Genomic DNA, 11168 nt, shown 5'->3' with positions numbered 1-11168 from the left:
GAGTCAGTGTTGCTAAACCACCCCCCGGTGCGTGGCTCCTGGGTTTAAAAGGCCATAAGTAAAGACAGAAGATGAAATCTGGGTTTGTGTAGACCAGGTTGGAACAGAAGACTGTTCCACAAGCACATAAAGCAAGGTTAGTCAAAGAATAACACCCCCAGAAGTGAACTTTATAATAACAGTGCCTCACAGACACAAACAGGACAAAAGTCGATTTCCTCTTTCCTTATGAGTAGAGCTGTTGTGTCACAACTCAGGTGTACTTTGAAATAGCCTCCCCTCCCTCTGTGAAGGACAAGGCGCGACTAAAGAAGGCAGGCCACTCCATATTGGTAGGTGGCAGTTTTAATAAACAAGGAAACTTACACAGAGGCTTTATCTTGGATGGTTGCAAAACAAGTAGTTATCTGTATCTACCCACCAAATCTTAAAAGTTTATATAGAGACTACCTGGGTCTAATGCACTGTCCAGATGGTCTTAGCAACACATTTTATCCTAGAAATGTGTCCTTGGTTAGCTTCTGGGAACTGAGTAAGCAAGCAGAACTTACACTGGGGTTGCGGTACAGGTGTTATTTGTGGGTGAGGAGCCTCTAAGTGCCCGGGTCCAACAGTCAGCTTAGCAGGTGGCCATATTCTTTTGATTGCCTTCCTCAATAGCAGTGGGGTTTAAATCCTCTCTGATAATTCAAAATAATAAACTTATACTCACACAAGCTACCATAAACTGCTTGTCTGCAAAGATTATAGATTTTGGAATTTTCAGTCACATTACATAAAATAAATGTTTAATATGTCGTTAAAAACAAAAGGTCCTCCGATTCCTGAGTCGGATTTGTTTCTCTTTCTTTGACTGATGAACCCACCACCAGGGGCAATGAGAATACTCATACCAACTCTGGCAAGTCCCCCACCACTGGGCATCAACAAAAGAACCATTGAGAACTTCAAAAAGGAAGCAGCCAAGATGGGCAAAGGCTCCTTCAAGTACACCTGGGTGGTGGACAAGCTGAAGGCAGAGCAGGGCCTCACCATCGACATCTCCCTATGAATGTTTAGGACCAACAAATACTCTATCACCATCACCAATGCCCTCGGCCACAGGGACTTCAACAGGAAGACAATCACCAGCACAGCCCAGGCAGCACAGCCCAGGCAGCACAGCCCAGGCAGAACTCATCCATGGATGAGTTCAACGTGGGCAGTTCTAAAAATAGGCAGACCCTGAAATATGCACTGCTGGCCTACACTCTGGGCTTGAAGAAGCTGGTGATGGCCATCAACCAAATGAACTCTACCAAGGTCCCCTACAGCACCATGAGATTCCATCAACTAAAAAAGAGTTTTGTTGATGGCATAAAAGAAAACACTGAAGAATATCACCTAAGAGAATGCCTTATATTGTTCATATTTTGAGCAGTATGGGGAAATTGAAGTGATTGAAATCCTGAGTGACCAGGGCAATGACAGGAGAGGCTTTGCTTTCATAATCTTTGATGGCCATGAGGCCATAGAAAAGATTGTCATTCGGACATGTCATACTGTGAATAGCCAAGCTGTAAAGTAAGGAAACCCTATCACAGCAAAAGACGACTAGTGCTTCATCCACTCATAACAGTCCAAGTGGTTCTGGAAACTTTGGTGGTGGCTGTGGTGGTAGTTTGGTGGCTGTGAAAGCTTCAGTTGTAGAGGAAATGTCAGAAGTTAAAGTGGCTTTGATAGTAGCTGCATGGGGAGTGGGGAGAGGATGTGGTTGCAGTGGGAACGGCTATAATGGATTGGGTAACCATGGAAGCAATTTTGGAGGTGATGGAAGCTACAGTGATTTTTAGCAATTATAACAATCAATCTTCCATTTTTTAAAAAAATATTTTTGGGGGATATAGAAGTACTCGGGTGTAGGCCAGAAGAATAGGGGGTGAGAGGTACAGGGGGTGAGAGGATTCACCAGAGACAGAGGAGCAAAGCAGGTGGATTTACTGAAATACACTGTTAAGGGGAGCAGCTGGCGATACAGGAGAGGTCTGCTGCACCAGGTGGGTTAGCTCCCTGGCCCTGGATTGAACTCAGGTAGCATTATGATAGCACGGAGACTAGGCCATCAGGAAGGCCCCCAATATTCCAATTTTGCATGCATGTCTGGAGACAGACACTCTGGTCCCCATGCTGATGGGTGTCAATACTTTACCAAACCATGAAACCAAAGCGACAGTGGTGACTCCAGCAGCAGCAGTAGATACAGTAGTGACAGGAGGCTTTAATTACTGCCTGGAAACAAAGCTGAACTTGAGCAGAGAGCCAGAGTCACAACAAGGAAGCTACACGTTTAGAACAGGTTTGTCAATTCAGTCATACACAGTGGTGGCAGGACCAGTCTACAAAGAAGACATGTTTTAGATAACACTCGTGTGTATGGGAAAAACTCCAGGGCTGTATTTGTAACTCCTTGTATAATAGGTTATTTTAGTTTCTTTTCTGTGGAAGGTGTGAAGCATTACAACAAGGATTTTAATGTAGATTTTTTTAGAGGGTACCCATGCTGCTGATTGTTATATGTAATAGTCTGATCATGATGGTGAACATCTTTTTAAAAATAAAATAATACTATATCTGATTTGTGAAATTAATGAAAAACAATATAATAAATATTGGGTTAGGAAGTCTTAAATGCAAAGGGATCAATTAATATTAAAGGCTTCTAAGATCTATGTATTGCTTGACAGAATAAATATATTGACTACATATATTTATTTAATAAGCCAGTTGAAACTTTTAGATTAATTAAAAAAGCAGATTAAAACTTTCAGACTAACCACCAAAGATCAGAAATAAATTGTATACTTTCAAAATAAGGAGAGTTTAAAACTGGAAATATGAGTTTAAAAATGAAAAAATTACCCCACTGCACCCTAAGATGCTTTCAATCAACCTTATTTATGAACACAGTAAAAGGTTCTAAAGAAAAGCACATGTACACAAAAGCAACATTATGACCAAGTTGATTTTATTGCAGAGATGCAAAGTTGGCTTAATACTAGAAAAGGTATTAGGGTTTTTTAGAAAAGGAAATCAGGGCCTCCCTGGTGGCGCAGCAGTTGAGCGCTGGGTAGCGAAGCGGCCGCAGCCTCTGCAGCACCAGTTCGATCCCCGGTTGCTCCCCGGCCACTGGAGGAGGGTTCCGCATGGCCCTTACAGACCTCTCCTGCCGCCCGCTGCCCCCCTCAGCAGTGTACCTCTGTCCCTATGCCTGCTCTGCTCCCCGCTCTGGTGAATTCTCTCACCCTCCCGCGCTTCTGACTGTACCCAGTGCTTGTTTAAATAAATAAATAAATAAATAAATCTTTTTTAAAAAAAGAAAAGGAAATCAAAGTTATAATAGTCAAAAGGTAAGAAATATAACTGTTATTATTCTTAGATAACGTGGTTTTCTGTGTAGAAAAACCACAAGAATTTACAGATAACATATTAGATAGAATTAGATAACAAAGTTGTTTGATATAAGATAAACTTACAAATTTTAAAATACAATTTATAATACCATAAAAATGCATACCTAGAATTAAATATAGTAAATATTATAAAAGATCTTTATGGCTAAAATTACTTAAAATTTGTAAATATATTAAGAATATTTTAAAAATACACATGGCAGAAAGACAGGTAAAGACACTTGAAAGAGATATGTGGGAAGAATCTCATTGGGAGGCTGTTTCTGGTCTGTCAGAGACAATACAATAGCTGCTGTTATCTTGACTTCTGGGGGATTCGGTGGTATGTTTTGAATTTTGATTCTCTTCTTCTGCCCCAGCTCTCTGGAACTTGCCTTACACCTTTATTGTGATTCCCTGCCAGAGGACACCTAAGACTTGTGGCAAGATTTCAGCCCTTAGCAGCTTCAGGTCCTGCTTTAGGCCAAGTCTGTTTTACTGGGCATTTGCGCATGAAGTGATGGATAACTTTTGGAGTTTTATTAGGAAACTGTTGTTTTAAATCCTTCCTTTTCTCTCTCTATGCATACCAATTCTATTAAAAATCTTTCACAAGATGTTTTTTAAAGATTTATTTATTGATGCATCCAAGAACTGGGGTGTAAGCCAGAGGTGCAGGGGGTGTGAAGATTCACCAGAGAGAGTGGGGAGCAGAACAGGAGGATCTACTGAAATACACTGCTGAGGGGAGCAGCAGACAAGACAGGAGAGGTCTGCTGCACCATGTGGGTTGCTCCCTGGCTAGCTGGGGATCTAACTCATGCCATTATGTGAAAGTTGATAGACAAACAAAGATGCCAAAAAAGAATCAATAGACCCATATTTCCAGAGTTCACTGGTGTTATTGCTTGATTCATCACCCAGGAAGACTTGGTTTGATAGAAAGTTGGACTGATTTATCTGCAGGCTCAGTTACAGTACCAGTTGGAAGACAACACCCTGTGAAACTGGGATGCTGTTGTACAGCATGTGGTATATTCCTTAATTCAGAGGGTGCTGTGTGATGCTATCTCCCCCCAAATCAGGAAGCATGGGTCTAGGAACCAAGGGGTACAGGTGGGTGTTTTTCTTTTACTGTAACACTAGTGAAGAAGTCTAACTCCCTGTCACCACCATCTGGGACTCAATAGGTTTGGAAATCCTTGCATTCAAAGGATGAATATTTCCATTGGAGAATGGACAAGAAAGAAGAAACTGAAACTGTCACTGGCCTAATAAATCTGACCCAACAGGAAGAAGAAATGATCATTCTACTGGACAAAGTGATTGATCCTTGAAGAAACAAACAAAAGGCATAATCAGAGTAAGGGCTGGGAGTTTGGGTGAGGGTGGCAAGTTAAGGCCAGAGTCAGAGAGAGGCTCAGCCCATCTGATCTAGCTTTGTTAGTTGGACTGAAGCATTCCAGAGGCTTTGGGCCACATGAGGATCCTGACCAGCTTCACTGGGAAGAGTTATCAAACAGGAACTGCTAAAATATCTTCCAGAAATGCCCTCCAGCTCCTTTGCCAAGCTCAAATAGAGGACTGGGATCATTCCTTGTTTGGCATCCTGTGGAGACATTGGGGGGAACGGGTTGGTGGAGTCATACCAGAAAGGCTTTAGCCTGCTGGAGACACACCAAGAAGTGGCATTTCACCCCAGTATCTTCAGGCTGAGTCTGCTCTCCCCTACCTACCTTAATAAAGAAGCTGCAGAGCCAGAAGATGAAGCGGTACATATAAGAAAAATTCTTCATAATGTCTGTGTATACAACACCTGGATCCACACTGTTCACAGTCACACCTAAGAGGATGAGCCACACAGAGTGCAACGTGAATTGAGAGGAGGCCATTGGGAGAAAGGACGTGTGGTTCTAAAGTGTGCAATATGGGAAGGATCCTACCAGGTCTGTGGGGTAGAAACTACTAGAGACTTAGAGGAGGTGGGGGGAGGGGGGCGGCAGTCAGTGCTCTATAACCTGCAGGAATGTTGGGAAACAAGGTAGTAAGGACACACAAGATTTGAAAGTGTTGGATGAATTGTGGGAGGAGCATGATGGATGTTATGAGAATTGGAGAATACTGAGAGGAGGAGGATGTTGTGGGTGATAAGAGAATGAGAAGAGGTTAAAAAAGAGATATGAAGACAAAGTTGAGAGAAATATAGAGTGCACAGATGATAAATGGAGATTGCAGCCACTTGGGGGATCTAGAGGGTATTTATGGCCTTGACATGTGGGAGGAGATGTGAAGGGTTGGGATTAGAGGATTAAGGAGTGTCAGAGTCAGGTACCTGTCCCTTGAAGTCTCCGGGCGAGCTCCCCAGTGAATGAGACCAAAAGCAGTTTACTGCAGTCGTAGTTCTGGTTGAAGGCCAAGGGGGCACCGGCCCCTGTCAGGTGCTCCTCATCAATGTACCCACATGCATGCCGAAAGGAAGACACATTCACCACCCGGGCTGACCCTGCCCGCTGTAGGGCCCCTGGGTGGAGAGAGGATCATACTCCTTCATCCAAGTTCTGGTGTAAACGCTCATGTCCATCCCCACCCTGCTTCCCCTGGAGACTCCAGGAAAGGAGAACCATCCAGGGCTTTCAGGAGAGGGTCAGTAGATAGCCGACCCAGGAAACCAGACCAGGTGCAAGAGAGTGAGACTTAATTTTCATTCTCTGCTTTTCCAATGCCCTTCCACCTCTTTTAACCTTTGGAATTTTACCTTTTCTCCCACTTGCCAGCTGGAGCTGATTTAAACAACCCTTGTTTATGTTTTACCTCACTGATGGCCAAGTAGAGGAAGGAGAGGCTATTTTATTTGGACATTCAATAGTTTACTTATTCACCCCACAACAAAATGACAATCAATAGAACATGTTAAATCTTATTTTTAATGAGCACCTATCTATATTTTAAAATCTAAATTATATAAAGAAAACTAGTAATCACATGTGAGTTTACAGTATTGTTTTCAAAATGTAAAACTATTTTGAGACCTACGTTCAAGAATCATAAGTGAAAAATTAGCAGATGGTATTTAGTAAGTTTGTCGGAGAAAAAAGTATTCACAAAGAGAACAGTGGAGCCCAAGGTTGCAGACATGGTGATATAAAGCCCAAAGTGGCTTACAGCTTAATTAGAGACTGGTCTCACAAAGCTATGTCAGTGCAGGAACAGAGAAACCCTGTAAATGGAAGTGGCTGGGAAGGCAGAGGTGTCAGACAGGATCCACAGCATGGGTGATGTCTGGGCTGAGTCTTGGCAGATGAACTAAAGGTAGCCAGGCTAAAGGAATGGGAAAGGATATTGCAGATGAAGGAAACTTCACGTGCAAATGATAAATGGAGATTGCACAAGGGATCTTAATCTCCCAGCCAGAGGGAGGGAAAAGAAAAAGATTACGGTCCAAAAGCTACAGATAATTCCTGGGTTATGGAAGGGTAGAAAGTGTGGCTCTCAGTCTGTAGGGGGCCTTGTAGGTGGAAAGAAGGGGTTTAGAGCTTATCCTATCAGGAGACAGTACCTTCAAAGGATTTTTTTTCCTTTTTATTTAAAGATTTATTTATTTATTTCATACAAGAACCGGGGCACAGGCCAGACGCGCAGGAGGGTGAGAGGACTCACCAGAGACAGAGTGGGGAACAGAACAGGCAGACTGACGAAATACACCGCTGAGGGGAGCAGCGGGCAAGACAGGAGAGGTCTGCAGCGCCATGTGGGACCCTCGCTGGCTGGCCGGGATCTAACCAGTGCTGCAGAGACTGCAGACAGCTTCACAGCGCTGCCCTCAACCACCTGTGCCACCATGGGAGGCCCACCTTCAAAGGATTTTAAGCAAGAAAGTGATATGATGAAAGATGATTTCTAGAAGTGGTGGAAGGGAGATTAGAGAAGGGGAGACAGGAGAAAACACAGTTTTAGGAACAGTTTACTAAGCAAAGTATAGATAGAGTGTCAGCATGATACAGTTGGGGGAACGGGGGGGCAATCATTCATATTTACAAAAGTATGGAGTTTTGCCTTGCTTGTTCACTGTCTAATTACTTACAGTAATTGCCTCCCAGGAGAGGATAACTGATTTACAGGGAGCAAAAAGGACATTTCCCCCAACATATTCCCTATTGTACTCTTTCAGTTTTGTACTTTGGGTTTTTTCTTTAAAGATTTATTTATGGGCCTCCCCCGTGGCGCAGCGGTTGAGCGCTGGGTTGCGAAGCTGCCCGCAGCCTCTGCAGTGCCGGTTCCATCCCCGGCTGCTCCCTGGCCACCGGCCACCGGAGGAGGGTCCCACATGACGCCCTCTCCTGCCGCCCGCTGCTCCCCTCAGCAGTGTACCTCGGTCCCTCTGCCTGTTCTGCTCCCTGCTCTGGCTCTGGTGAATTCTCTCACCCTCCCGCGCTTCTGACTGTACCCAGTGCTTATATGTATGTATGTATAAATCAATTAATAAATAAATCTTTTTAAAAAAATCTTTAAAAAAAAAGATTTATTTATTTATGCATACAAGAGATGGGGTGTAGGCCAGAGATACGGGGGATGAGGGGGGTGAGAGGATTCACCAGAGACAGAGTGGGGAGCAGAACAGGCGGATTGACTGAAATACACTGCTGAGGGGAGCAGGGAGCGAGACAGGGGAGGTCTGCTGTGCCATATGGGTCAGCTCCCTGGCCAAGGATTGCACTTGCGCTGCAGTGGCTGCTGATTGCTTCATAGTGCTGAGACTTAATCCCTTGTGCCATCAGGGAGGCCCTACTTTGGATATCTATTAACAATGTTATTACTCTATAGAAAAAATTTGTAAGAGGACAAGTGTCTGCCACCCACTCTCCCCACCCCCAACCCCACTCCAAGTCAAAGTTCTACCCAAACCACCTTAATTAAAAAGAATTAAAAAGTCAGGAAGTTGGGGGCCTCCCCGGTGGTGCAGTGGTTAAGCTCTGGGTTGCGAAGCTGCCAGCAGCTTCTGCACCGCTGGTTCTGCACCGCTTGTTCGATTCCCAGCTGGTCCCACATGGTGCGCATACCTCTCCTGCTGCCCACTGCTCCCCTCAGCAGTGTACTTCGGTCCTTCTGCCTGCTCTGCTCCCCGCTCTGGCTCTGGTGAATTCTCTCACCCTCCCGAGCTTCTGACTGTGCCCAGTGTTTAAATAAATAAATAAATCTTTAAAAAAAAGTCAGGAAGTTGGGCCTCCCTGGTGGCCTAGGGGTTAAGTCTCAGCTCTATCACCACTACAGCCTGAGTTTGAGTTTTCCCTTCCAGAGAGCTAACCCACATATAGAAAAGCAGACCTCTCCTTTCTCGACCCCTGCTCCCCTCAGCAGAGTATTTCAGTAGATCTTCCTGTACTGCTCTCCACTCTATTTCTGGTGAATCCTCCCACCCCTGGCATGGTATAATTGTCTATCTCTCTCCTGTATGCTAAGCTCTTTGAGAGCAGGAAGTCATGTTCTTGGAGGTGAGCTGTCTCTCTGAGGAGGCTTTTGAGATGGCTGACTAGTCTAACTAGAACTCAGCTGTGGAAAGGAGAGGTGGGATCTTTTTTTTTTTTAAGATTTATTTATTCAAGAATTGGGGTACAGGCCAGATGCACAGGAGGGTGAGAGAATTCACCAGAGACAGAGAAGGGAACAGAACAAGCAGACTGACGAAACACACTGCTGAGGGGAGCAGTGGGTGCGACAGGAGAGGTCTGCCACGCCATGTGGTACCCTCGCCAGCCGGCTGGGATCAAACCGGCACTGCAGAGGCTGCAGACAGCTTCACAGCGCAGCGCTAAACTGCCTGCGCCACCAGGGAGGCCCAGGAGAGGTGGGATCTTATATTCCCTTGCTGATTGTGTTTTGGCTTGACTAACTCCATTACCAACCTCCTACTCCTGATTTATGCCACGTGATTTCTCCACCATGTACAACAAAAGTACACTAGGTTATCACTCACCAAGCAGCTGAGTGAAGACAGTAAGTCACAAAAATACCAGGGTTATGGAGAAGCAGGGACAACACAGAAGGTAGACACCTGTCCTCCCTTACCTTGGAGTAGATTTGTGAGCAGAAAAGGCCCCATGTAGTTGGTCGCAAACGTGAGTTCAAGACCCTCTGGGGTAAGTGTCTTGGGTAATCCTGGGAGGAGATTACAACACAGATGGTAGGTGATAGAGGGAGATAAGGTCTGGGGGGAGGTCATATACTGAGGTTCAGTAGAAATGCTACAGGAACATATATGCAAAGGTGGGGGCAATGAAGTGTGAGGCTATAACTTGAGACAGGTTTTTCAGGGTAGTGTATGAATTAGAGTGTTTCAACAGGATGAATGAGTTAGGTTTTGGGAATGCCTGTTTTGGGGTCCCTGAGCTAGAATTAGAGGCTCCTAAAATGTGTTTGGAGAAGCATGGGAAGGCACGTACCAGAAACTGCAGCATTGTTAACCAACAGGTGTATCTCACGATGCTCCTGCAGAAGCCACTTGACAAAGCTCCGGATAGAGGTCATAGAGCTCATGTCCACCTTGCCAAGCAGAACACGGCTGTTGCCCCTTGTGGCTGCTCGGATCTCAGCCAGGGCTCGCTGTCCACGCTCACGACTGCGACAGGCAAGGATCACACAGGCCCCTCGGCGTGCCAGCTCCAGGGACACAGCCTTTCCCAGGCCTGTGGGAGGGCAGTCTGGGGCATGAGTTGCTCAGTGGAATAGAGGGAGGGACAGGATGCTTAGAATGACCTTCTTCCCTGCCCTCCCTGTTGAGACTATTGGGAGCTGAGCCCCTGGCGAGGTGACCAGATGGGAGAAACACTCACCACTGTTGGCCCCCGTCACTACTGCAGTCTTCCCTCTCAGATCTGTGGAGCAGCGCTGAAGGTTCCAAAGAGGAGTCTTACTCCAGAACCACACACATAGTCTTTGCAGGAGGAAAGCAATGGTGAGAACATAGCCAGCTCCCCGGCCTAAGGTGCTAAACTGAGACCACCGAGACATAGTAGAGACTGCTGCCCTGGAAAAGCTGCAATGGAGTAAGAAGTGGTAGGTGCTTGTCAGAGTTGAGGACAGGCTACTAGGTAGGAGTGGGGTTGTAATTTAAGGAGGCACCCACTCTCAGGCTTGCTCAAGCACCCTGTTTGAATTCAATGATTTAAGTTCCTCCTTAAATCATTTGACCTAGTTGAGGGATTGCCTCACCTTAGCTGCTAACCTTAGTGAAAAAGCTAGTAAATATGAGATTCCCTCAGTTCTGCACAGGCCCAAATTTATTTCCAAGTGAAACTTGTATTTGCGCTGTAAGGCAAACTGATAGAGCTCCAGGAATTGGTGAAGCTCCAAATAAAACTTCTTGGGGGATGCAGTTGAGGAGTGGGATGGAAGGGCACCAGGTTGTGCCCTGACCACATGGCCTTTTCCAGCATTATCTCCTCTCTCACCCCACCTGCAGCTCTCTGGTCAGGGCTTGCTCATGGGACTCTGAGCTGAGGTGGTGGAGCTGTCTGGAGGGACCACGGTGGGTACAATAAGAACCTGAGGTCGAGAGTCTCCCCCACCCAGCATCAAATTGTCTCAAGCCACAGGAAAAATGGGAGAAAATTCATAGATGCCATTGCCATAAAGAGCATTCTATGACTTGTCCTTTTCTCTCTTTTTAAAAAATTGTTAAAGATTTATTTATTTATGCATACAAGAACTGGGGTATAGACCAGAGGTGGGTGTGTGTGTGAGAGG

At 45.4% G+C, this 11168-nt stretch overlaps 1 protein-coding gene across 1 annotated transcript; it reads right to left on the bottom strand.

The window, feature by feature from the left end:
• Nucleotides 1–4848: 4848 nt before the first annotated feature.
• On the bottom strand, nucleotides 4849–10433 carry LOC311171776 (retinol dehydrogenase 12-like; the record flags this gene model as incomplete). Its single annotated transcript, XM_084234834.1, has 6 exons — nucleotides 4849–5037; nucleotides 5165–5271; nucleotides 5761–5949; nucleotides 9492–9581; nucleotides 9866–10108; nucleotides 10256–10433. The coding sequence occupies 6 exons, from the start codon at nucleotides 10431–10433 to the stop codon at nucleotides 4849–4851; spliced, it is 996 nt and encodes a 331-aa protein (XP_084090960.1).
• Between the last annotated feature and the right edge of the window lie 735 nt (nucleotides 10434–11168).

This window comes from Talpa europaea (assembly GCF_964194135.1).
Source record: "Talpa europaea genome assembly, chromosome: 6".
Taxonomy (NCBI): domain Eukaryota; kingdom Metazoa; phylum Chordata; class Mammalia; order Eulipotyphla; family Talpidae; genus Talpa; species Talpa europaea.
Note: the sequence above shows the minus strand (reverse complement) of the source record. Positions and strands in the feature narration are given on the sequence as shown.